At 38.9% G+C, this 24266-nt stretch overlaps 1 protein-coding gene across 3 annotated transcripts in view; it reads right to left on the bottom strand.

The window, feature by feature from the left end:
* LOC120632686 (bumetanide-sensitive sodium-(potassium)-chloride cotransporter) overlaps nucleotides 1-24266 on the bottom strand; it is a 58779-nt gene that overhangs the window by 9833 nt on the left and 24680 nt on the right. For 2 of the 3 annotated variants that reach the window (XM_039902651.1, XM_039902652.1), the window contains exons 4-17: nucleotides 17387-17546; nucleotides 15876-15971; nucleotides 15211-15380; nucleotides 13810-14002; nucleotides 11748-11887; nucleotides 10684-10881; nucleotides 9090-9197; nucleotides 8163-8286; nucleotides 7078-7199; nucleotides 5940-6075; nucleotides 5096-5195; nucleotides 4018-4129; nucleotides 3413-3547; nucleotides 1872-1978 (exon numbers count right to left, since the gene is read on the bottom strand). In XM_039902651.1, the coding sequence (XP_039758585.1) occupies nucleotides 1872-1978; nucleotides 3413-3547; nucleotides 4018-4129; nucleotides 5096-5195; nucleotides 5940-6075; nucleotides 7078-7199; nucleotides 8163-8286; nucleotides 9090-9197; nucleotides 10684-10881; nucleotides 11748-11887; nucleotides 13810-14002; nucleotides 15211-15380; nucleotides 15876-15971; nucleotides 17387-17546 (1901 nt within the window). The remainder of the gene's footprint in view (nucleotides 1-1871; nucleotides 1979-3412; nucleotides 3548-4017; nucleotides 4130-5095; nucleotides 5196-5939; nucleotides 6076-7077; nucleotides 7200-8162; nucleotides 8287-9089; nucleotides 9198-10683; nucleotides 10882-11747; nucleotides 11888-13809; nucleotides 14003-15210; nucleotides 15381-15875; nucleotides 15972-17386; nucleotides 17547-24266) is intronic. The other variant, XM_039902653.1, reaches the window with a different exon arrangement.

Raw genomic sequence — 24266 nt, 5'->3', positions numbered from 1 at the left:
AACCGTAACAAACGCTGACGAAGAACGCTATCAACAGCTAGTCCATTCATATAATAACAGACTACGTTTCTTGATGTTTTAATAAATAACTAAATTGCTCCTGTGGTTTCGCTATCCTTAATTTTGAGTGATTTCTGGTCTAAACTTTACGTGTAGTTTCAGGTAATCAACTGCACCTTCCCGCTGATTTGGCTGATACCGAATATTGAATGCTGCGCATCGAAACACGCGAAGTTAAGCCATAAAATTTGATTCGTATCAATTACCTAAATATTTTTATAGAAGTAATAGACAATCCAAGCAGATGAACAACCGGAATGTGTGGAAGTGAGAAAGCTTCACCTATAAACAGTGAAACACTTTGAACGGCAAGCAAGGAAGATGTCCTGCAACGTGCCGCCCTGTGTCCAAGAGCTTCAGATGCAGGTTTTAGTTAGTCGACTCGTAGGTCACCCGTAGGAAAAGAAAGGGATTGTGACTACTGTATTCTTATCTGCCGTCACCACACGGAGCCACACTAGAATATATTTTTTTGAGACTCAACGCTGCGCCGATCTTGACGAAATTTGGCATAAAGATAGCTTGCAACCCCGAGACGGACATAGGATACCTTCTATCCCGGGTAAGTAAAGAATTCCCACGGGATTATTTGTTGCTATCCCGTGGGAACCATTTAATTAACCGGGATTTTTAATAATTGTTTTTAATCTTTTATGCTCAATCGCTGAACCAATCTTAACGTAGTTTAGAACAGAGATAAATGTTTTTTACCTTACGATCAATAAAATAAACACAGTCCAACTATAATTTACGCTTCCCAAGGGAGCTTAAATATGAAAAGTACTCAAAGACACCCCTAAACAAGGTCAAGAATCCGAAAGGGAGTATACCGATTGAGTATTACAACATTTATGAGTATGAAAAACTTTGGATCCACAACTTGTTCCCAGGATTAATACGAGAAATAACTGTACGAGAAATAACTGTACAAAGTTGTCCCAAAAAAATACGCAGTGACAACCAAAGCTTCCGTAGCTGAAAGTAGCCTGCTGGAAAAAATAAGTGTTATTAGTTAGTAAGTTTGAATGTAGGTCATCATCATCATCATCATCATCATGAGTATCACCCATTAACTACAACGCCCGGGTCTCTAGGTGCTAATGAGGAGGGCTTTAGGCCGTAGACAACCAAACTGGCCAAGAGCGGATTTGTATACTTCACACCCCTTTGAGAACTTTATGGAGAAGCCATGCAGGTTTCCACACAGTGTTTTCCTTCGAACTTGAAGCGATTTATATTTTATTGCTTACATTAAAAACAAGGCAAGCTCCTCCATCTTAATATAGATACTAAGACCGAAATTACTTGACAGGCTTTAGAAGTACATTATATACCTCTGAGACTTATCAGTAAAACCGAAACGCTAATAGTTTTTGAGTAAACCACTGTCACTTTATTAGGTAAGCGTCGCGTGGCGTAGGCACTATGCCTGTGTCGGTCTTTTATCTTCAATAGGGTTGTCACACAACACTTATAATGTTTTAAATTTGTTTGTATGGATAAAATATGCTTCTTTTGATTTAATATTTTTACAGGGTGATTCCTTAAGTAATATAGTATATCGTAATTCCGTTACACGTTGTAAAAGTGTATTTTTATTTATTTGCATGCCGCCCTGTATCCATCATCTTGAGACGTAGGTGTTAAGCCTCATGAAACTGTACACCGGCAACCACGCCCTTCACATCGGAACACAGCAATGCGACAATGCTGCTTAGCGGCACAAATAAGTATGGCGGTAGTACTTCCCCGGATGAGCTAAGTCACAAAACGCTCTAGCTGAAAAAAGTTTGCAATGAAATTCAACTTACTGCATAACATCGACGTACTCTGCCAGTTCGGTGCGGTCACAAGTCCGCCAGTCTTCTTTGAAGCCCATCATAAGAATGTTCGGCTTCAGCTTGCCCACTCCGCTAGCCTGAGGACATACGGACATACGGACTAAATTCAAAATTAATTTATTTCCAGTAGGCCTACTTTTTATAAGGCACTTTTGAAACAAGTATGTATGTTTGTAGTTACTCTACCACCGGTTCGGAAAGCAGATTCTACCGTGAAGAGTCGGCAAGAAACTCAGTAGTTGCTCTTTTCTTACATCAACATTTACAATCATTTTTTTATCTTGCGGGAAATGAGAGCGAGGCTGGCTGCTTCCAATCTACCTTGTCATTGAGGAATTCATCAATAAATAGTAACCTCGCTGTATTAGATGTGTTTTACACATTTTTTAAATGCATGTATTGGTAGGTCAAGAATTACCTTACGAATCATGTTGTAAAAGCGTATACTCAACCCCACAAAGGAGTTCTGCACCTTTCGCAGACGATATGTAGGTATCTACGGACTAATTTATGTCCGTTTCTGGTAAGTCGATTGTTAATATCAGTTTTTTGTTTATAAAGAGTAATATTTTGTTTGATGCCCCATTACTAGGCTCTGCTTCGATGACCTCATTCAAATAGGTCTATGGAAGGCACTTTTGATGCGTACATACATTTTTTTTTTTAAAGCTAATAATCCTCCTGCAAGTTTTTGGCATCACCATCATCAAAGCTTTACAGCCCTGGGTGGGCCTTGGCTTGGTCAAGCATATTTCTCCATTTCAGGCTGTCGGAAGCTGCCGAACTCCCAGAACCCCCATATCCTTGTCAACTCCATCACTCCACCATCCCCTAGGTCGTCCTAGGCCTCTACGCCCCTCAAAAGTGCCCTCCATAAACCTCTTTGGGTCTCTCGTGCCTTCCATGCGTTGCACATGCCCTACCCATTGCATTCTTAACAGTTTAAGTCTTGACGACAATTGGTTCTTTAAAAAGTTAGTATAGTTCCGGATAAAACACTCGTCGCAAGACCTTTCGTTCGAAAATGAGCAGACTGTTTTCGTCTTTATTGCTTAATTAAGACCCTACTTAAGACCTAACTTTTTGTCAGTGAATTGTATTGCTTTAAAATGATAATTTCAATGCATATACGTTACGTTTGAAATAAAAACCTATTATTAAAAGACACCCTGAAAAGGTTTTCAGTGGATTAAAATATGCATCAAATACAATTTGGGGGCCCTTTTGAGCATCAGATGGTTTAAAGCGGTGATATTTTAATATTGTTGGCATTTAGTTTAAGAATTGTATACTCTGTTTTGTGTTTTAATTCTATTTTTTCTGTAATTTACGTGTATAACACCAAGTGCAATAAAAGTGTATTAATTAATTCATTCTTTTAGTAGTTTTAAAATAGAAAAGTAATTTCTATTTTAAAACGCTCACTCAAAGATCCTTCGAGCATAGATCTCTCCGTCGCACGCCAAGTGATTCTGAGTAGTCTTATTTGTGAATAGGTGATGGTCAGTTACCTGTATGAGCGCACTGGCGCCCTCTTTGAAGGAGACATCGTCGACGAGAGTGTAGAACGCCTTTATCTTCCTCTTCACAAACCAATGGTACGCCCTGTTTGTTAAGGCTTCCCGCGTGCGGTGGTTCACTGGACTCTGTAAATAAATCGTAATAATTGTTCATTAAATACGTAAGATATTTAAGGAGGAGGGGGAGGGGGTCGAGTCAAATCTCATCTATATTATACTATTTTAACAATCGTATGCGTTAACGTGAGAAACCCACATTTTGAAAAATCTCACGTGAGATTGGGGGACGTGGGAGGGGGTTGAATAAAATCTCACGATCACCAGGGAACAGAAAATTTAAAAAAACACCTCACGTAATTTATGGACGCCCCCTTATATCAATTTTCTACATTAAATAACAAGTCACACAGTAAATGTGAATCTTTGCATTGTTTTTTTTTTGTGTACATAACGTTGTTGTGTTTTATGTGCTTTAAATAAAGACGCTTCTACCCATATCTATCTTGTCCTAACGATTATTCGTTTAACGTCAAAACAGTTGAAATGCAGGCAAACTGGCGGGCAAAAGCCAGTTGAATCTAAGATTAAATTTTAACCTGAAGGATGTGGCCACACAACATCAAAGACAGCCCTTTGGTGAGCAGGTACGTGAAGTCGGTGAGTATGGGCCGCTCGCCCGGGTAGCCCGTCAGCACTAGTATCTGTGGCCTGAAAACATGGGAGTATTTAGAAATCACATAATTTTAAAAAAATACATGCCAGAACGAAACTATCAAAATCTATTATATTGGATAGAAGCAGGCGTTACTTTGCGGATTTCCATGAAATATTATGAAATTTAAGATTAATTTACTATACTCCACACCACTTAAGAATAATAATCGTCATCATATTGCTAAAGACCTATTTGGTTTGGATTATAAATATATTTACACCATACAGATTCTTCCGCTTTTCGCTAATAGTTAATTAAGTTAAATATTCATAAAATCTACGATCGTTATGGTCATAATAATTTGATTAAATTTTTTTATCTCACTTATAAACATAGTCTGTATTTAAGTTTCAAGAAAATATGTACCGACCATACACAAAACGTGGAATTAGGTCAAAAAGACGAAGCATCTTAACAGCAAGAGTGTTTCTTGTAATTTATTACAGGAAGGAGTCTTGTTTTTTTTTCGCGCAAAGGTTTTCACACAGACTGCCAATTTCTTACAATGAATTTAAAAAAAGAACATTTTCGTGAACGAGTGTGGGGTGTGATAATAGTATCACATGAGTGTTTATACTCTATACCCCATTATAATATCCCTTGTTATTGTTTATTGTTTATAAATTGCTACATGCACATACATAAGAGACATGACGCCCCGCCGGGGCATTGCAATAAGAAATGTCGAAATTATTTTTATTTTTTTAATAATTTGAATTTTTTATCCAAATTAAAATTTATTATTGTAATTGATTTAAATATTAAAATATGTCAACTTAGAGCTAAAGGAAAAAATAGAAAAATAAAATATTACAATTTGTCAACTTAAAACATAAGAATGATTTCGATTAACAATAATTATAGAATTTGGATTTAATGTTACACTTTTATTAATAAATTATACAAAAGTTGCATAAACAACTATCAAAGTATTATCTGTAATTCTAATCAAACTTTACCTGTAATTTTTAACATGCTCCGTGACATTATTCAGCTGATGGACTCCGGACAGCGCTGCCTTATACGTTTGCGCTTGCGTGGTCGAACCCCAGTTCACATCTAAAAAAACGGTTAGCGCTGTGAATTTTAATAGGAGATGAGAAACCCGGGACGGTTTCGATTCCCGGCAGGATCACTTTGGGAATTTATAATATCTGAATTTTTTCTAGTTTTGTTCTAGTCTGGTGGGAGGCTTTGGCCGTGGCTAGTTACCACGCTACTGACAGAGATGTGCCGCTAGACGATTTAGTGTTTGGGTGCGATGTCGCGTAGAAACATATCAGTGGTATGACTACCATACTCCCACTCCCTAAGAGGTTAGCCCGCTACTATCTTAAATTGCATCATCACATATGTGCGTGAGATAGCAGTTAGTTTTAGTGGAATAAAAAAATCTTTGTCCGCAGGAATAAAAAAATCTTTATTGAGGTTTTAAACAATTTCCGGGGTCCTTAAGACCCCAACGTCCATCGGTTTTGCTAGTTATGTACCCCGCCCATTGCCACTTCAGCTTCGCGACTCGCTAAGCTATGTCGGTAACTCTAGTTCTACGGATTTCCTCATTTCTGATTTGATCACGTAAAGTTACTAGCATAGCTCTCTCCATCGCCCGCTGTGTGACTCTGAGCCTTCTCATGAGGTCCATTTATATTTACTACACCAATCCGCACTGGGCCAGCGTGGTGGACTGCGGCCTACACCCTGTTAATTGCGGGAGGAGACCTGGCCTTCAATGGGTTAGTATAATGATAAGAATACTACCAGTGGAAGTATAATTTAGCTGATACTAATGAAGGTAAATACCTGGCTTCCTGTATGACACGAGGAGGTACAGAGCCAGCAGGCACGCGATGGTGAGCAATGCCGTGCTCCAGGAGATCACGAACATGATGGCCACGCATACCATCGCGCCGAACAGAGACAGCCACATGTTATACAGCTGGAACAATTATTGACTTGTAGAGTCACCATCTCCTGAGGATGCTCCGGTTTCGGAGCGAAACGTGCGTAGAGGGTACATTGCCGGGGATCTGTTTGGTGTGGAGTATGAGGATTGAAGAAATTATAATTTACACCACAGATTCTCCTGCTTTTCGCGGACTATAGCAAATTAAGCTTAACTTTCATAATATATATAAACATAATATATGTTTTTTCATTTTACACCATTGGTTGCCTGGAAGAAATCGCTATGTAGCGATAAAGCCACCAAATTGTACTCTCTTGATATGTATTTATATCTCTGTAACTACTTTTTTTCTTTGTTGTACAATAAAAGTGTATTCATTCATTCATTCATTATATCATGGATTTCCGCAAAGTAGAAGCAGGCGTTGCTTTGCAATAATTATTGAAAAACAGTTTTGGACTAATATGGTTGTACTTATTTGTTTACTGCAATGATACCCTAATTGGGATTCGAAAACGACCTCAGAGCGTTAAGTGTGAAATTTTCTACATTTACTTATTCGGTCGCGTGGAAGTCGGGTTTATGTGGTATCAAAAGAGCTTTCCACCAATCCACACTGACCCAGCGTGGTGGACTACGGCTTTAAACCCTTCTCATTGTGGAGGGAGACCCGTAGTACGCCGGTAATTTGTTTATATGATAATGAGTTTCATCTAGTGTCTATACGGTTTCCCAGTATTGTATTGGATAGAAGCAGGCTTTACTTTGCGAAATTCCATCATATATTATGAAAATTAAGCTGAATTTGCTATACTCCGCGAAAAGCAAGAGTTTGTGTGGTGGGCTAACTTGTAGTGGAATAAAAAAAAAATATCCCAGTATTGTAACTAGATGTCGCCTCTTCGATACCATGTAAATCGTTGTTAACTTTCCCGTGATAATAATAACTTGGGATAAGGGCAAGAAGCCCAAATCTTAGTCGGCTTGTGATTAATAATATTCTTAAGTCTAATTCTTTAACTTTTCCCTTACCCTAAAGGTAGGCCTCCATCCGACTGGCTTGGCGAGGCTGGCGTGGAAAGTGGCAAAGTTTATGAGAGCGTAGGCCGCGAGGAAGAAGTTCGAAATCAACGGAGCAATTTGGTTGAGACCACCTGGAATAAAGATTGCCATATGAATAAATAAATTACATTGAGGTTCATTTTCCTGAAATAAGGTTTGCTGAGAAAGTATAACTCAAGAGTAACTCAGTATGAAGTGGTGATAGCGCAGTGGGTAGGAGCTCGACTTCACTTTCGGGGCGCGAGTTCGTATCCCAGCACGCACTTCTAACTTTTCTCAGTTTTTTTTTTTTTTTTTTATATAAATTGAAAATGCAATTTTCGGAACCGACAGGTTTAGAACCTGCGACTCTCTGGCAATCGCGGCCCGAGCGCTTTCTCCAATTAAGCTACGGCTCTCCAACCGTCGACGCAGAAATGAGTATATGCCTTTCACATCAGTCTTATAGCGACTGTAGCGTCATTTAGTAGGAAAACGTTATGTACTTTAATAAATATCACTTGCTTCGACGGTGAAGGAACACATCCTGAGGAAACCTGCATGCCTGAAAGTTCTACATGATGTTCTCAAAGGTATGTAGAGTCCACCAATCCGCACTGAGCCAGCGTGGTGGACTACGGCCTCTTCTCATTGTGGGAAGTGACCCGTGCCCCGTTACTGAAAGCTCCAATAATTATTTGTAAAACAAAAACTTACTGATCCTGCGATATCGAAACTTTTTAGAATAGAATAGAATAGAAAATCTTTATTGCAACACAACACAATAGGAAAAATACAAGGAAAACAGTTATAGTACTTAGTGCTGCCTTATCACTAAAACTGATCTTTTAAAGGCAACCTGAGCGTGCGAAGCCGATAAAAAAGTGGAAAGTGGATGGCGCATAAAGTATGTTACAAAAAAAAAAACTTACATGAACATACATACTACATTTACATATTAACTACAAAAACACCGATATAAATTTATATATACTATAATAGATATTTATGATGTATATTTATGCTATTATATAAACATACATAGGTACTCAATTTTTACTCAAAAAAAAACTCACCCATAAGTATAAAAGAAATAGCAATGATGAATGTCAAAGCATATCCCCGCACAGGTTCGTTGTTAGCGCCGTAGCCCTTTGCGAAGAATTCCAGATATGGGTACAGCTTGTCTTGGCAGAGCGCCTGCAAAGCGTTGGTACTTAGACGTAGAACTTTTTGTGACAGTCCTCGACAGTATCGCCATGCTTTATTATTGAAAGGCTAAATGTGCATTCCTTTACAAAATTTCGGTTACAGTTTTTTTTTATTCCACTACAAAAATTCCCAAATTGCCCCTGCGGGTGTCGAACCAGGGACCGCCTACTTAAATTCACAACGCTCACCGTAGCGCTAGGAAGGCTATTAAACCAAAACACCAATTGTCGTTACATAAAAATTAGTGTAAGTGGACGTTTTCATAAATCAAATATTTATAATGTTTACCTAAAACATAGGTTAAACATTAAAAACTATGATAAAGGTGCAGAAGTAATTTGTGGAATTGAGTATATGCTTTTATAATATCAGTAATTTTGGGCCTACCAATGCATAAGTTTAAACTATGTGTTCTAAAACATTTAATAAATCGTGGTTACTATACGTTTGATGAATTTCTCAACGACAAGGCTGCTTGGAAGCAGGCTCCGCTCTCATCTCTCACAAGAGAGAAAATTTATTATATATATATTTTTCAATGTAAACTGATGTTGAAAAAGAGCAATCTGCTGAATTTCTTGCCGGGCCTTGTCGGTGGAAACTGCCTTCCGAACCGATACAGTCGCTACAAACAGACTGGCTTGACGTTTCTTCGTTAAATTTCAATTTTGTATTAGAATTTGAATTTGAATTTTAAATTTTGTATTTGAATTTTGAATTTGAATTTTGAATTTGAATTTTTAAGTTGAATATTGAATTTTGAATTTGATAATTAAGTACCTACTTCTTACCTGGAACACTTTAGGAGCGGACACCAGCGAAGCGAGCGCCGAAGATAAAGTCGCGGCAAAACATCCTCCGTAGATCAGTGGGCCGAATCCAGATACTAACCGAATTACCTGTACGAACACATTCATGTTACAAGGGTTTTAATTACAATATTTATTTTTGGAGAAATTTGGTAAGTTTAACAAACATCCTCAAGCCATTTTTATTATGTAGTTCATATTATTGAATTTGGAATTATCTTCTTTAAAAGTTACACTTTTAATGATACCAAAACCAGCCAGATACAAACAGTATAGCCAAAGAGATTTAATTACAACATACTATAATGCGCAAAAGACTTTTTCTCCAACCTATTATTCCGAACTGTCATGAAATCTGTACTGGTCTAAGTCCTAATAAGCGACATTCGCAATCCTCAGTCCGCGTCCTGGAGCACATTTAAACCAGCTATCCGAATAAAAAAAGCAAAACAAGCGAATAAGCTGAAGCGGTGATAGCCTAGTGGGGCTTCGGCTTTCCATTCGTAGATACCGAGTTCGAGCCCCGGCACGCACCGAAAACTGTTCGCAGTTATGTACGTTTTTAATTTAATTAATTTAAATATCACTTGCTTTAAACGGTGAAGAGAAACATTGTGAGGAAACCAGCATGCCAGAGAGTTCTCCATAACTTCTGCATCTGGTTAAATTTTAATAAGCGATATCCGTTATCCCCAAAAGCGTCCTGAAGCACATTCGAAGCAGCTATTAGGATAGAATGCAACACGGTTAATAAAACTTTATTCGATTTGACATCCAGATCTTAAAGAAATAATGGCTTTTGACACTTGACAAGTGTCAAGTTTAACGTCCATCTATTTTCGCTTTTGCCAGCGGTGTTCGTCCACGTTTATTACAGTTTACTTTACAAATCCTGTGTCAATAGTTTATTTTCCGGGGATAAAAATATAGGTTATGTAACTCCTTTCAACTCACTCTATGCCACAAATTAATGTGATAGGTCGCTTGGTTGAGGCGTGAACGAAGACAAACCAGCAAACACACTTTCGCAATTATTTAGTCGATTTTCGGATGGACACTTGCCGATAACCACCTGAGGGGTTGCTACGGCGTCACAGGGGCAGTGGGGCGAGCGCGAAAGCTCGCCATGAGAAGAGCCCCAGGGCTCGACGACATCGTGGGGAGAGTGGGAGACGTCGACCCGACGGTGCCTCCTGCGAGGGCTCGGACCTCGGCTCGGTTCGACGTTAATCTGAGTGTTGGTGGACTTTTGGACTAATCATTGTTTAGTCTGAACGCCCCCGTGACCGTGGTAAGGATCCACGTCCGGATGACGTCAGAAATCGGGGCCCTCGTCTTCGCCGGCGAAGACGCTGTGTTGGTTGTGTGTTTGTGTGCTGTTGGGACACATTGTCTGTAGTTATTTGATCGTCATGGTCGTAAAGGACATGTTTCGGACGTCGCCGCCTAGGCTCGACGTCGGGGGCGGGGGTATAAGTGGACGCCTCGACCACTAGGGGGTTGGGGTGTCGGACTGCTAGGATTAGGATTTGTAAGATAAAAGATGAAGAAAAGTTATCAATCGAATAATTCTCACGTCATTACTATGATGCAGTCCGTATTCACAGGTGCCGTTGATCTTGCAATGGTCGATCGTCCAGTTACCGATGTCCGCGATGTCGCCCGAAGCGTCCCGCAGCACAGTCCAGCCCGCAATTAAAGCGATTAAAATATACGATATCGTTGTCAATACTATAGCTAGAAGTGTCCCTTTTGGGATCGATTTTTGGGGGTCCTGAAACAGATATTATGGGCATTGTACTTGAATTATTTCATTAACAAACAATCACTTGAACATAATTATTTACTGAATTGAAATCAGGTATGGAAGAAGATATAGAGTTTTGGCTGAAGGTGTTGCAAAAAATAGAGTAAATTCAAATTCAAAATTTCTTAATTCATGTAGGCCTATCACAGGCACTTATGAAGCGTTCATACATTGCTTCATGCATTGTATGAATGCTTCATAAGTGCCTGTGATAGGCCTAAATAATAATAAAAGAAAGAAAAGAAGAAGAATAAAGAAATTTTGAAGTTGAATTTGAAATTTGAAATTTTGAATTTATTATGTTATTAGTTTCATAATGAGGATGATTAATTCTTACGTTTTTCTACCTAATTAACAAGAACCTATCTATTTTACATAGATAAGGCAGGGCGCGGACGCCAGACAAATTTCTTAACTTGTATTGCGCCGCTGACTTAAAATGTTGAGAACCCCTGGGGAATATTGTTTACACGAATATTGCTCTTACACACAATCTGTTTTTTTGTCTTCCTCTTATATAAATAAACTACGACAATACACACATCGCCACCTAGCCCCAAAGTAAGCGTAGCTTGTGTTATGGGTACTAAGATGACTGATGAATATTTTTATGAATAATATACATAAATACTTAGAATATACATATAACCACCCAGACACTGAAAAACATTCATGCTCATCACACAAACATTTTCCAGCTGTGGGAATCGAACTCACTGCCTTGGACTCAGAAAGCAGGGTCGCTGCAAACTGCGCCAATCGGCCGTCCGATTTGTTTTTATGTTTTTACTACGTTTATATTCTCTTCTTTTATACTACCCCTATTTTTTTACCTTTAGATCACCAGATATATTAGCCCCAGCCAATATCCCCGTAGCGGCGGGGAAGAATATTGAGAACACGGAGAAGAAATTATGCTCAACCCCCTCGAACAGCCTGTAGTCCGGACCCACGTTACTTTGTAACACCGACACTGAAACAACCATCATCTTGATCATCATCATCATTTTCATCATCATCATCAAAATTGGGTAAGGAGTATGGGGTTAATATAATTGCCATACCCCTAATAGGTAGGCCCGCTACCATCTTAAGTCTTCATCATCACACACCGCAGGTGAGATTTCAGTCAAAGGCTTAAAAAGACTTCCAGCACGGGAAGTGATACACCAAAGTTGATTGTAGAATATGTATTAGGTTGTTCGGAAAGTCATTTCGTTTTTTCCCGCCAGAGGACTTAATTACGTTTTTTCGAAACTAACTTCACACTTAAGCCCCATAACCATTATATGTCTTGAGAGCTGATATTGCAAGGCTTGTGTGTGAAAAAGTTCTATTAATTCTACCCAGTAGTTTTTGGTTGGTGCCCTTTTAAATATGGAGAGCAATAAGCAGCATTTTCGTCATATTTTACTTTTTAACTTCAGAAAAGGTAAAAATGCTGTCCAAGCGAGAAAAAAATTGACGGATGTGTATGGAGAAGGCGTGTTAACAGTACGCCAGTGCCAGAACTGGTTTGCAAAATTTCGATCCGGCAATTTTGATGTCGAAGATGCACCACGGTCTGGAAGGCCGGTCGAAGCTGACAAAGATGCGATAAAGGCATTAGTTGATGCAAATCGGCGAATCACCACACGAGAGATCGGTGAGAGGTTAAATTTGTCGAATTCAACTGTTTATGGCCATTTGAAAGGCATGGACTTAACCTCGAAGCTCGATGTGTGGGTGCCCCATGTCCTTACCGAGCGAAATTTGTGTCGTCGTGTTGACGCGTGTGATTCGCTCCTCAAACGTCTAGAAAATGATCCATTTTTGAAGCGGATTATTACTGGGGACGAAAAATGGGTTGTATACAACAATGTTAAACGCAAGAGGTCATGGAGCAGAAAAGATGAACCGGCTCAAAGCGTGTCAAAAGCCAACATTCACCAAAAAAAGGTGATGCTCTCCGTTTGGTGGGATGTCAAAGGAATCGTTTTTTTTGAGCTTTTGCCGGACAATACAACGATTAATTCAGAAGTCTATTGTCATCAGCTGGACAAATTGAATGATTCACTTAAAGAGAAGAGGCCCGAATTAATCAACAGGAAGGGTGTAGTGTTCCACCAGGATAATGCGAGACCTCACACAAGTTTGGTCACTCGCCAAAAACTTTTACAGCTTGAATGGGACGTACTGCAACATCCACCATATTCTCCAGATCTGGCGCCTTCCGACTACTATTTGTTCCGGTCCCTGCAAAATTTTTTGGATGGCAAAACCTTTACCTCAAATGAAGATGTCAAAAACCACCTGGACGAGTTTTTTGCCAGCAAGGACAAAAACTTTTATGAGAGGGGAATTATGTTACTGCCAGAAAGATGGCAAAAGGTGTTGGACCAGAATGGCCAATATATAATTTAATAAAATATTTATTCATTATACGAAAACTGTCTTTCATGTTCCCCAAAAAAAACGAAATGACTTTCCGAACAACCCAATATAAGTAATAAATAATATATTAAGAAATGTTTCTGTTTTTTCTCATTTCAATTGGTGTTAATTTTATATTGGTGTACAAAAAAAGTTAAAATAAATAAACAGCAGGTGATATTTCAGAAAAAAGGAGAAGAAGTCAAAACACGAACACCGGAAGTGAAACATGAAAGTGTATAAAAGTAATAAATAATATATAAAGATTTATTTTTTTGTAATTTAATTTGGTGCTAATTTTGTATTGGTGTATATATATTACATAAATTTAAATAAACCCCAGACATTGAAATAGTTAATAATTTATTACAGCGTATTGTATTCTAATAGTCAAGCCATTTCATTTGATACCCATATTGGGGGAGTTGTGCCAAAAATATATAATCCGCCATTTCGTGGCGTCCGCCATCTTGTTTGACTTACTGTTATAGCCTACGAATCCCTGAGCCAGTTCCACGTCGCCCTTAGGGCCGATGATGGAGCCGATGCAGAAGTCCGCAATGGCCGCCAGCAGGATGAACAACAGCACTATCTGCGCCTTGGCCTCCCACTCCAGCCCCACTATCACGATACCGGTCAGCAGAACTATTGTTATGCAACCATAGATCGCTTGGTCCTGTGGAAGACAAAATGTAGTCAATTACCTACTTTACTACTACTCTAAATATCTCTTTTAAATTTTGCTTGTAATGTTCCAAAATGCAATTAATAAAATAATTCTTACTTGATAGCAGTGAGAAAATAAACACTTTGTTTTAATTTGTATTCAATAGTGAATGGACAATGAGTATACAAGCACTCCGTTACCCTGGCTGGATGCATTCCTGGAATGCTATTCTGAATGAATGGACAATGAGTATACACTCACTCCGTTACCCTGGCCGAATGCATTCCTAGAATGCTATTCTAAAGGGTGTATTAAACGTTGAGGATCTCATCAATAAAAGTGGCATAACGTCGGAATAGTTGTGAAATGTTTTGTCACGCTTGAACTTACAGCACCTTTAAATATCAGAGTATGAAAAAACACTGCGTAACTATTTCAAGGTTATGCAGTGTTTAATACCAAGGCAAGGGTAGTTCACTGCGTACTACAGATTGATTCAAACAAAAATGTGTGGCTTTGTAGAAATAATCTGGTTCTTTCTAACAAGTTACAAAGCTAGTGGAAATTTTGTGGCGATCGATAGATGTTTAGGTCGATCACGATCTGATAGTAATACGTTGGTAGACCCACAAAGTGGACGGATGTCATCAAACACGTGATTGTAAAACGCTGAACAAAGACTGCGTGAAGTAAAGAAATCCGTACAAAAGGCCAGCGGTGGATGTCCATCGGTTGAAAATAAATTATCATTGTGATCATCAATCATCAGCCATTAACTGTACACTGGTGCACGGCTAGCATGGGTAGGAAAACCAAGCGAAGCTCATCAAATTGTTTTGTATTTTTTTTATAATACTAAAAGTTATCCCTTTACTGCGATCTCCCCTGATGGTACATGATGATAGGTTAGAGGAATGACAGTTAAATTAAACCCATGCAGTTCAAACCACTAAAAGTTCTACGCGACATCGTACCGAAACGAAAAATCGCTTGTCGGTAGGGGTGCTAGCAACGAAGCAACGACCAAAGCGTTCCACCAGGCCAGACCAGAGAAAATTCAGAGATAGTATATTCCTAAACAGATCTCGGACTTAAAAACCACAACGCTGGCCACGGCGCTACAGAGATGGTCTAAGTATTAAATCATAACTCAAAAGTTTTCAAAGGAAGGGTCGTAGATAATTCTGTGGTCCTGGTAACTCGGACGTGAAACTCACCCAACTCTTGCTGACCATATAAGCAGACTCCGGTATGAGCGTGATGAGGGACTCGCCGAAGCCGACAACGTACATAGCACAGGCTACCGCGTTCGCCATGGAGAAGATCAAACCGATCGAGCCACCGAACTCCGGGCCCAGTGACCGGGATATCATGTAGTATGTCCCACCTGATTTAAACATAAAGAAAACTTGGATAATTCAAACAAGAAGATAAAAAATCATATATCTAAAGTAGGCTAACTTTTAAACGTTTTAAAGTCTGTGTCTGTCGGTACTCGGTAGTAAATATACATAAGGCAGATTCTACCGGCAAGAAGCTTATATGACGTAATTAAACTAAGAGCTCGCAGTTCTTAAGAAATGCAATCTTATTGAAATCGAAATTCACTCTGCGATTTAAAAAATCCTTGGTTTGAAACAGATAACGCGGTGCTGCGATTAATTCACGGGAATAATTTGAACAGTATGGAATCGTACTACGCTCCATAAAACATGACAAGAAGCGTGTGGAAATTTATTCGCAGTGCGGACGAGCTCTAAATTCCGAAACTTAAACTTGAGGCTATAAAAAAAAATCTTTCTATATGGCAAAAAACACTTGCAATTCAAGCATGTCTGTTGAAAAGCAACGTATCAAATAAAAATTATAATATACTGCTTACCTCCTTTAATGACCCCGTTGGTGCTGATGGCTGACATAGAGAGCGCCGTGATGGTAGTGACCACCGACGTCGTCAGTATTAGCAGCGATGCCTGCGCTGCCGACACACCAGACTATGTCACCACTACCACGAGTTACGAAGGACATTAAAAAGCTACGGTCTATCGGCCAGCCTTTCCTTATAAAAAAGCTATATAAAATGCAAGATAGCTATTTCTGCAACTGTTACGTAATGAGGACAATTTTAAATGCAGGTCTATTTTTGATAAAAGGCTTGCTAAGGGTCAATATGCTCGTAGGATAACAGTTACGTATGTCTATGTACGAGTATATCAAACTGCTTACTATCTGCGCGTATTATTCCTGGTTCTTCGAATTCTTCGAAATGCCTCTTCTTATACTCGAAATACTATGTTTTTCTGATTTCGCAACATCATAAAATAATTATGATTTTAAATAACAGTTAAAAAAAATCCTAGTCTTTTTAATCGACTTCCATCCCCGCGACCCGTGCGTTTTTGCCTCAGTTTGAACAGAAGTTAACGCTTCAGTTCAGTACAGTAAGTATATATTACTTTTTTTTATTTAAACAATCAAAATAGTACGAGTACCTTCTTAAACGGTGAAGGAAAACATCGCATGGAAACATGCACACCTGAATGTTCTCCATAATGTTCCCAAAGGAGTGTGAGTATCAACTCCAGCATGTTGGACTACAGCCAACAGTAAAGGGCACGGGACTGCACTCAAAATGAGAAGGGTTTAGGGTTGATGATGATGAAAGATTATATTTTTAATTTTATTAGGAAGAAATCATTGGAGTGAATTTATACGACGTAACGAAATGCGCGCGCAAATGGTTACACGTTTTTAACAGGATGAAGGTAGTTGCAAAACCGAGTGAGAGGAGAATACATCGTTCGCCAGCTCACTTTTTACGGTGCGCGCGCCCACACCGTCACAAAAAACCGGCACCCTAAAGTTAGCTAAAAGGTACACTTTTAATTGTCAAGGTCTGCGGGCTTCTTCCGGTGATTTAATTGATTCAATTGTAAAAAAATCTCAAATTTTGATGTTCAGTGTAACTTCGTAGTTCGATAATGAGTTATAATAAAACTTTCAATTTATTAAATAAATTTTTTCTATAGTGTCTTTTTCTCTGCAAACGTAGATTATGGCGTAAGATACAATCTTTCAAAGATTTTTATCTTGTTAAGCCAAAGAAGTATAACTTCCAACGCGTGTACATAAGTACACACACGTTTTTTTTGTTTTTTATCTAACAATTAAAATATCACCTGCTCTAAAGGTGGAGGAAAACTTCGTGAAGAAACTTGCATGCCTGAGAGTTCCCCATAATGTTCTCAAAGACATGTTCAGTCACCAAAGCGTGAGTGTCCTTGGCCAGCGTGGTGGACTACATCCTAAACTCTTCTCATTCTGAATGAAGACCCGTGCCGTGTAGGCCGATAATGCCGATATGATGATGGTGACAGATTACACAGGACATACCAACGCCAGCCTGCCCCACCACCCACGACAGCCGCAGGAACAGCATCACCCCCCAGATGTTGAGCAGGCATCGCATCAGCACGCCCTTCACCCAACCGAACTTCACGTTGCTGGACAGCATGGCCGGCGCGCCTTGCTCCTTCTCCAGGGTCTGACCTGGCTGGAGTACAAAGGTTACAAAACACGTGACCACTTGCATGAAAAAAACAATCAAATTCATTGACCCCCGCTCCGGTTCGGAAGACATTTGCTACCGAGAAGAAGGTGTGTCCTGCTCCTTCATTTACCTTACATTCTTCCAGTATCACCTTATACAACAACCGAAATGAAGCCCTTTAAAAACTAATGAATCTACTGGAAGACAGGCTTCCAAAAAGAAGCTGTCAGGGAACCTGCGGAGTTTTTGCCTGCTTCTACTCTTATTTTACTCTCTTCCATTATCACCTTATAAGACAACCGAAATGCATTTCTTTCAGGTAGGCCTTCTTTATTAGCACTTTTGGAAATTGTAACTCTACCGTCGGTTCGGAAAACAGCTGTTGCCGAGAAGAAGCAAGCAAGGAACTCAGCAGTTAGCCTCTGACTGCATCAACGATACAATTTAACAATTTTGTTTTTCAGTAGCTTGTCGGGAGAAGTACCGCCTATTCGCATGCTTATTTCTGCTGCCAAGCAGCATGGCTATGTTCCGGTCCGAAAGGCTGGTTGCCGGTGTAATTACAGACACACGAGACTTAACACATACGGCTCAAATTTATGGACACAAGGCGGTATGTTGCAGGACGTACTCCTTGCATGCCCTGTGACGCGTTCCTTTGTTTATACGCGGTGGTTTTCGACTTACCATCAGTTGGACCATTTGCTTGGTCCGTCATGTTTTAATATAAAAAAAGGGTGACTTGCGTAATAAAAATCAAAAAAATCCCTTATGATCCGATTTGGTCTGTCTGTTTATCTATCTGACTGTCATATCAAGTCTGTTGAGATATTTCAACATAAGCAGTATTATCAAGTTTTATACATGTTGGTTGTATGTATAATGTTTTGTGCTGACGTCAGTCAATCCGACTGCCGTATCATCAATTGTTGAGGTTTTTCTGAATAAAAAATATATAAATGTACTACGACAATACACACATCGCCAACTAGCCCCAAAGTAAGCGTAGCTTGTGTTATAAGTACTAAGATGACCGATGAATTTTTGTTATGAATTATATTCATAAATACTTATAATATCCAGATAAACATCTAGGCACTGAAATACATTCATGTTCATCACAAAAACAGTTTGCAGTTGTCGGAATCGAACCCACGGCCTTAGACTCAGAGAGCAGGAAAACAGAAGCATAAGGAGTAAGTGTTATAGAGATTTTAAAGGAATTTTCTTATTATTAACACTCGACATAAACATGTAGATTTTAATTAGTAATGCTTCGTGGCCGTTAATGGTTTTTAATGCGATTATTTAGGTAGGCGAGCAATAATGTGCAACACAGCAGAACGTGATTACCGATACACGCGTCTCACGTGGCGCTCTGACGGGATTTTGCTAGGCTGCATTTAGATAACTTGTAAACTTTTGACTTGTTAATTCAGTGGTGTTCAAACACGCCTTTATGCACGCCATTGTGCATAATATGTCGGATTTCCACCGACTAAAACTTCTCGGTGTTCCAACTCATCGCTTGGTGGTTGGACCACAATTCCCCACGCAGAAAAAAAGAGGCTCACTTTATACGCACTTTTCAAAGGTCTAGTCTTGCTTGGTTACATGGCTTGGCTTAGTTACAATACCTCTACCACTTCGGTAGGCTGATTCTACCGAAGCGAATGCGAGAACAACCTCGGCAATTAGCCGATTATATATTTAATCCCTCAAAGGATTTCTGTACTTTTTGATTACAATTATGACTATAAATAAATAAATATACTACGACAATACACACATCGCCATCTAGCACCAAAGCAAGCGAAGCTTGTGTTATGGGTACTAAGAGTTTGATAATTATTTTTGTAAATATAATACACATAAATACTTATAATATACAGATAAACACCCAGACACTGAAAAACATCCATGTTCATCACACAAACACTTTCCAATTGTGGGAATTGAACCTCCTTGGAGTCAGAAAGCAGGATCGCTGCCCACTGCGCCAACCGGCTGTCAAATATACTATAGGTGCGCGAATCTTTCCACATTTTCATTTTCCAATAACCCAGTATTGAAAACCGGTTTTTTGTTCAGAATAGCGAACCGAAAATATTAAGCGCAAGTTAATAATAGCGGTAGATTCGTGAAATATTGGTTTTATTTAATTCCGTTTCGAAAGAGCCACCACGCTACTTCAATGCGGGTATGTGGGCTTAAACGACTATTATCACAAGTTAGTGAAACTAACTGGGATCGACTGCTTAACTTGCTCTCTCGCTCAAGGGGTTGACACTACTAATGTCCTTGCTACAGGCTAGTACTAAGAATTCTTTAGAATCCCAATAGGTATAGTACATGTTTTGGCCCGACCAGGGATTTGTACCTAGAACAACGTTCGTAGTTAAGAATGCTAGTCGCTAGGCCAAATACCACCCACATTAGATTCCTACGATTCAAACATCATACAACGCACTGCATTAGTCAACATCTACATAGCTCGGAAGTAGTATCAATTAGTAACATTTGAAACGCATGGCGCATGCAATTACTTCGGTATGGGAAGTACCACCAGGTACCACCTACGACGATGGCCTGACCTACTGACGGGTTAACAAGCTCCTGAGGTCTCATTAAAACCAGTACTATGGGTTTTTTATTGTAATAAATAGCTGTGGAACGCGTTCGCCTTCTGCTTTTATTATGGTCTTTGACAAATCTCGTTATTTTCCTGGGATAAAAAGCAGCTTGTGTTCATCCTTTTAACCTCTGCCAAAAATAATTATATTAGTTACTTACTTAGGACGTTAAGGAATAACACACGTGACCACAAACGTCCGACACGTTAGTAGTGTGCACATCGAGGTGATTCGAACGGATGCCCGCGACTTCTACTGTATAGTTTTTTATTTCCTTAAGAATATCTCCCGTGGTGCCTACGCCCTTCTCCAGAGAGAAAGCTACCGGAAAATTACAATTTTCTTAAGATCAGTTCAATAGTACCTACCGTATAGTTATAAGGTAAATAGCTATGCAGTGCGTTAGATTGTAGTTTCAAGGAATATGTTCATCCCGTATGCTGCACTTCTTATTTTAACATCTTAATTCATCCCTCTCTTTCCCTTCTTTAACTGGGCTGGTTTCCGCATTAAAAATTTTTCGTCTGTTGTACGTGGATACCTGACTTATTTAGAATTATTAAGCCAAATGCGCATTTTGGTATCTCTAACTGCAACAACATTGTACTTTCATAAAGAATGCCAAAACCTGTTTAATCCCTTTAGATTATTTGGATAAAATTTATTCCTTTCTGTTGTATATATGCTTTAAAAGAAACCCATTTTCTAAATTTCAGGGTTGTAGAACTAATAATAAAAAAATGAAGTAAAACTTTCCTCCCACTACTTATCTTTTATGTATAATTAGTAACCTAATTACAAATTTCCGTGAATCCTCGAAAACATTGGATTTTCATACAAACTTTCAACCCTGAAACTATCTGAATTTCAGGTTTGTAGACCTAAAAATAATCTGCAAAAACTGCCAGCCCCGATTTTACGTCGCTTAAGGAGGGATTTCCCAAAATAATTTATATCGATACTTACTACTTTAAGCCCAATACCAATTTCCATGTATCTAACTTCAAAAACACTTCTTTGCTTCACTTTCATACAAACTTCCACCCCCATTTTTACCCCTTTAGGGGCGTAATTTCTCAAAGCCGTTTCTTAGTTGATATCTACGACATAAAAGAAACCTACCTTTTAAATTTCAAGTTTATATGCTTTATACTTCCCGAGATTTCGTGATTAGTCAGTGGGTTTCTCTTTTATATATTCAGATATCTATACAATCAGAATCTTGAAAACGAATCCCAACAATGATCATGAAACTTAGTAAACAAGGGGTTTAGCGGGCGATAAGTCGATCTACTTAGCTACGTTTCATTTTTAGAAAACATAGTTTTATCTGTTTTATTCAGGTATCAAAAAGAAATATCATTATAATACGAACGTAAATTTTGCCACCATCTACAATAGCTGGGAAATGGGACGGTCCTTCTATATATATAAAAGAGAAAGTGTGTGGGTATGTTCCATATAGGCTCCGAAACGGCTGGACCGATTTCAATGAAACTTTCAATGTAAGTTTATTGTTTAAATAAAATAAAGCAAAATCTAGCCCGGCGAAACGGGCTGGGTACGCTAGTATTTTATAAAGCTCGGACATCCAAGTACGTCCTTGCTATCATTTTGACAGCCAGTTGGCGCAGTGGGTAGCGACCCTGCTTTCTGCGTCCAAGGCCGTGGGTTCGATTCCCACAACTGGAGATGTTTGTGTGATGAACATACATGTTCTTCAGTGTCTGGGTGTTTATCTGTATATTATACGTATTTATGTGTATTATATTCATAAAAATATTCATCAGCTATCTTAGTATACATAACACAAGCTACGCTTACTTTGGGGCTAGATGGCGATGAGTGTATTGTCGTAATTTTTTTATTTATCATTCGCTATGTATACTAATATAATAATATTAGTATTATGTATACTAATATTATAATATAAGTATACATTTCGCATTTATTTTTAAATGCAAAAGTTTGGACGGGTGTTTGTTAGTCAATGACGCCAGAAAAACTGAACGGATCTGGATGAAATTTAGTGCAACGATAAATAATACGGTTCGTATGATATATTTGTCCTTGTTTTGCACAGAGCAAGAAATCGTCATGTTTATTTCCACTGTGTTGGTTCAGGAATCATAGGCGTACATATCAAATATTCCACGCGTACGAATAAACAAAACACATAAATTTAGTGTGATGCAAAAAGCGGAAAGCAATATCCATCGCTCGCCCTCCTACGTGTTTTTATATTTTAGGACTAGAAAAAACTGCACACCGCCTCCAAGCGAGAATCCCTCCTATCTTTGGTGAAGATATTCAGCGAAATTAAAAAAAATGGTAACAATAATAAATAATTGAAACGTACGTATGACAATAATAAATAACGGGATAGTTGTAGTCGTCGGAGCAGACTGAAGCAGGATAAACTCCTACCGCAAGAAGCGTGAAGAAACTTCATTCCAAAAAGGTAGGTTACACGGCAATCCTTTCGAAATGAGAAGGAATGCGGCCGTAGTCCACCACGCTGGCCAAGTGCAGATTGGTGGATGTCACACATCTTTATTTTTTTTTGTTCTACTACAAATTAGCATTTGGCCTATTTTATTATTTATATTAACTATAACCTATTAGGGATATAGCATTGATATTAAACCAATAAGCTTAATCGGTTTCTACGGGATAACGTACCGCAACGCTAAATTGCTTGACGGCACGTCTTTGTCTCTGGTAACTAACCACAGCCGAAGCAACCTACGAAATATTTCCAAATTAACCTTCCCGGGATTTTAACCCGGGACCTCTCACTTCAAATCACAGCGCTCAACACTGGGCCAGGGAGGTGGTAAAAAAAAGGCTTTTGAACAGTTAGGAGAACTCTCAGGCATGCAGGTTTCCTCACGATGTTTTCCTTCACCTTGAAGCAAATGATATTTAAAATTGATTAAAACGCACATTTATTTATTTATTTATTTATTTAAGAGCACTAACAACATGCATATTACACGTTTTTTTAAACATAGGACACACACGAACACATGGACTGATATGCACGTCAATGACAAGTGCACATAGCATTGACAAAGCGTCATATAAACTTAATTTGCAAAAAAAAATAAAAATTTAACTCACCGATAAATGTTCGGTGAGTTTTTTTCTAAAAGCTGTGGGTGAGTCATGGAAGATATCGATGCTAGGTATCTTTTTAGATAAATCGTTGTATTTCGCACAAATACGTATAATAGGCGCTTGTTTTCCGAGATGGGATTTAGTAAATGGTATATGAAAAAAATTTGTGGATTTGCAACTTCTGGTGTACCGGCGCGGGACAGTCAGAGATATATGATTGAGAAGGTTGTTACATTTAATTTTGTTTTGTAATATTTTATGTAAAAAACACAGATCAAGAATATCCCGCCTGTTACGAAGAGATGTCATTTTAAACACTGCCAATCGCTGATTATATGGCTGTCTGTGTGAAAGGCCACTGACATAAAAAGCCAGGTGCCGAGTAAAAGCGCGCTGTATACTTTCAAGGCGCTGCGAGTGCACGCAGTAAGCAGCATTACTTAGACAATTTCGAACTGGGTCCTCCGAATGCAAAGCCAAAGTCCCACTTGGGTGGGCTATCACCGCTTCCGAACCGGGTCATATGCTACGAAGTTATAAAGTAACCTCACCAAATTGACGATTGATATTCGTACACGAGCGTCGATTACCCTTTGAGTCGGACCTATTTTATGGCGCCAGTGTCATAGTGGCACTTGGCCTTGGACCTCGTTAATTGATGAGACACCGTAATAACGGACTACCTGTAATTGGTAAACGAGTGCATCGGAATAGAGACGCATCTCGTAGACATTGTTACATACGGTTACGTCATTATAAGCCAAAGCACTCTAATTCTTTGGCTCATGATCCACAGAAACCATAACCAAAATACAAATTCAAACTTGAAAGCATTTTAGTAGGCCTCAATATAAGCAGTTTTAAAACGTCAAGTGTATCTGTGAGTAGTAATTCTACACCAGTTCGGAGGATAGATTCTACCAATTAGTACCAAGAAGAAACCGTCAAGAAACTCTGCTGTTCTAACATC

The sequence above is a fragment of the Pararge aegeria genome, chromosome 20, assembly GCF_905163445.1.
Source record: "Pararge aegeria chromosome 20, ilParAegt1.1, whole genome shotgun sequence".
NCBI classification, from domain to species: Eukaryota; Metazoa; Arthropoda; class Insecta; order Lepidoptera; family Nymphalidae; genus Pararge; species Pararge aegeria.
The sequence above is the reverse complement of the archived record's forward strand: the minus strand, read 5'-3'. Positions and strand labels throughout refer to the sequence as shown.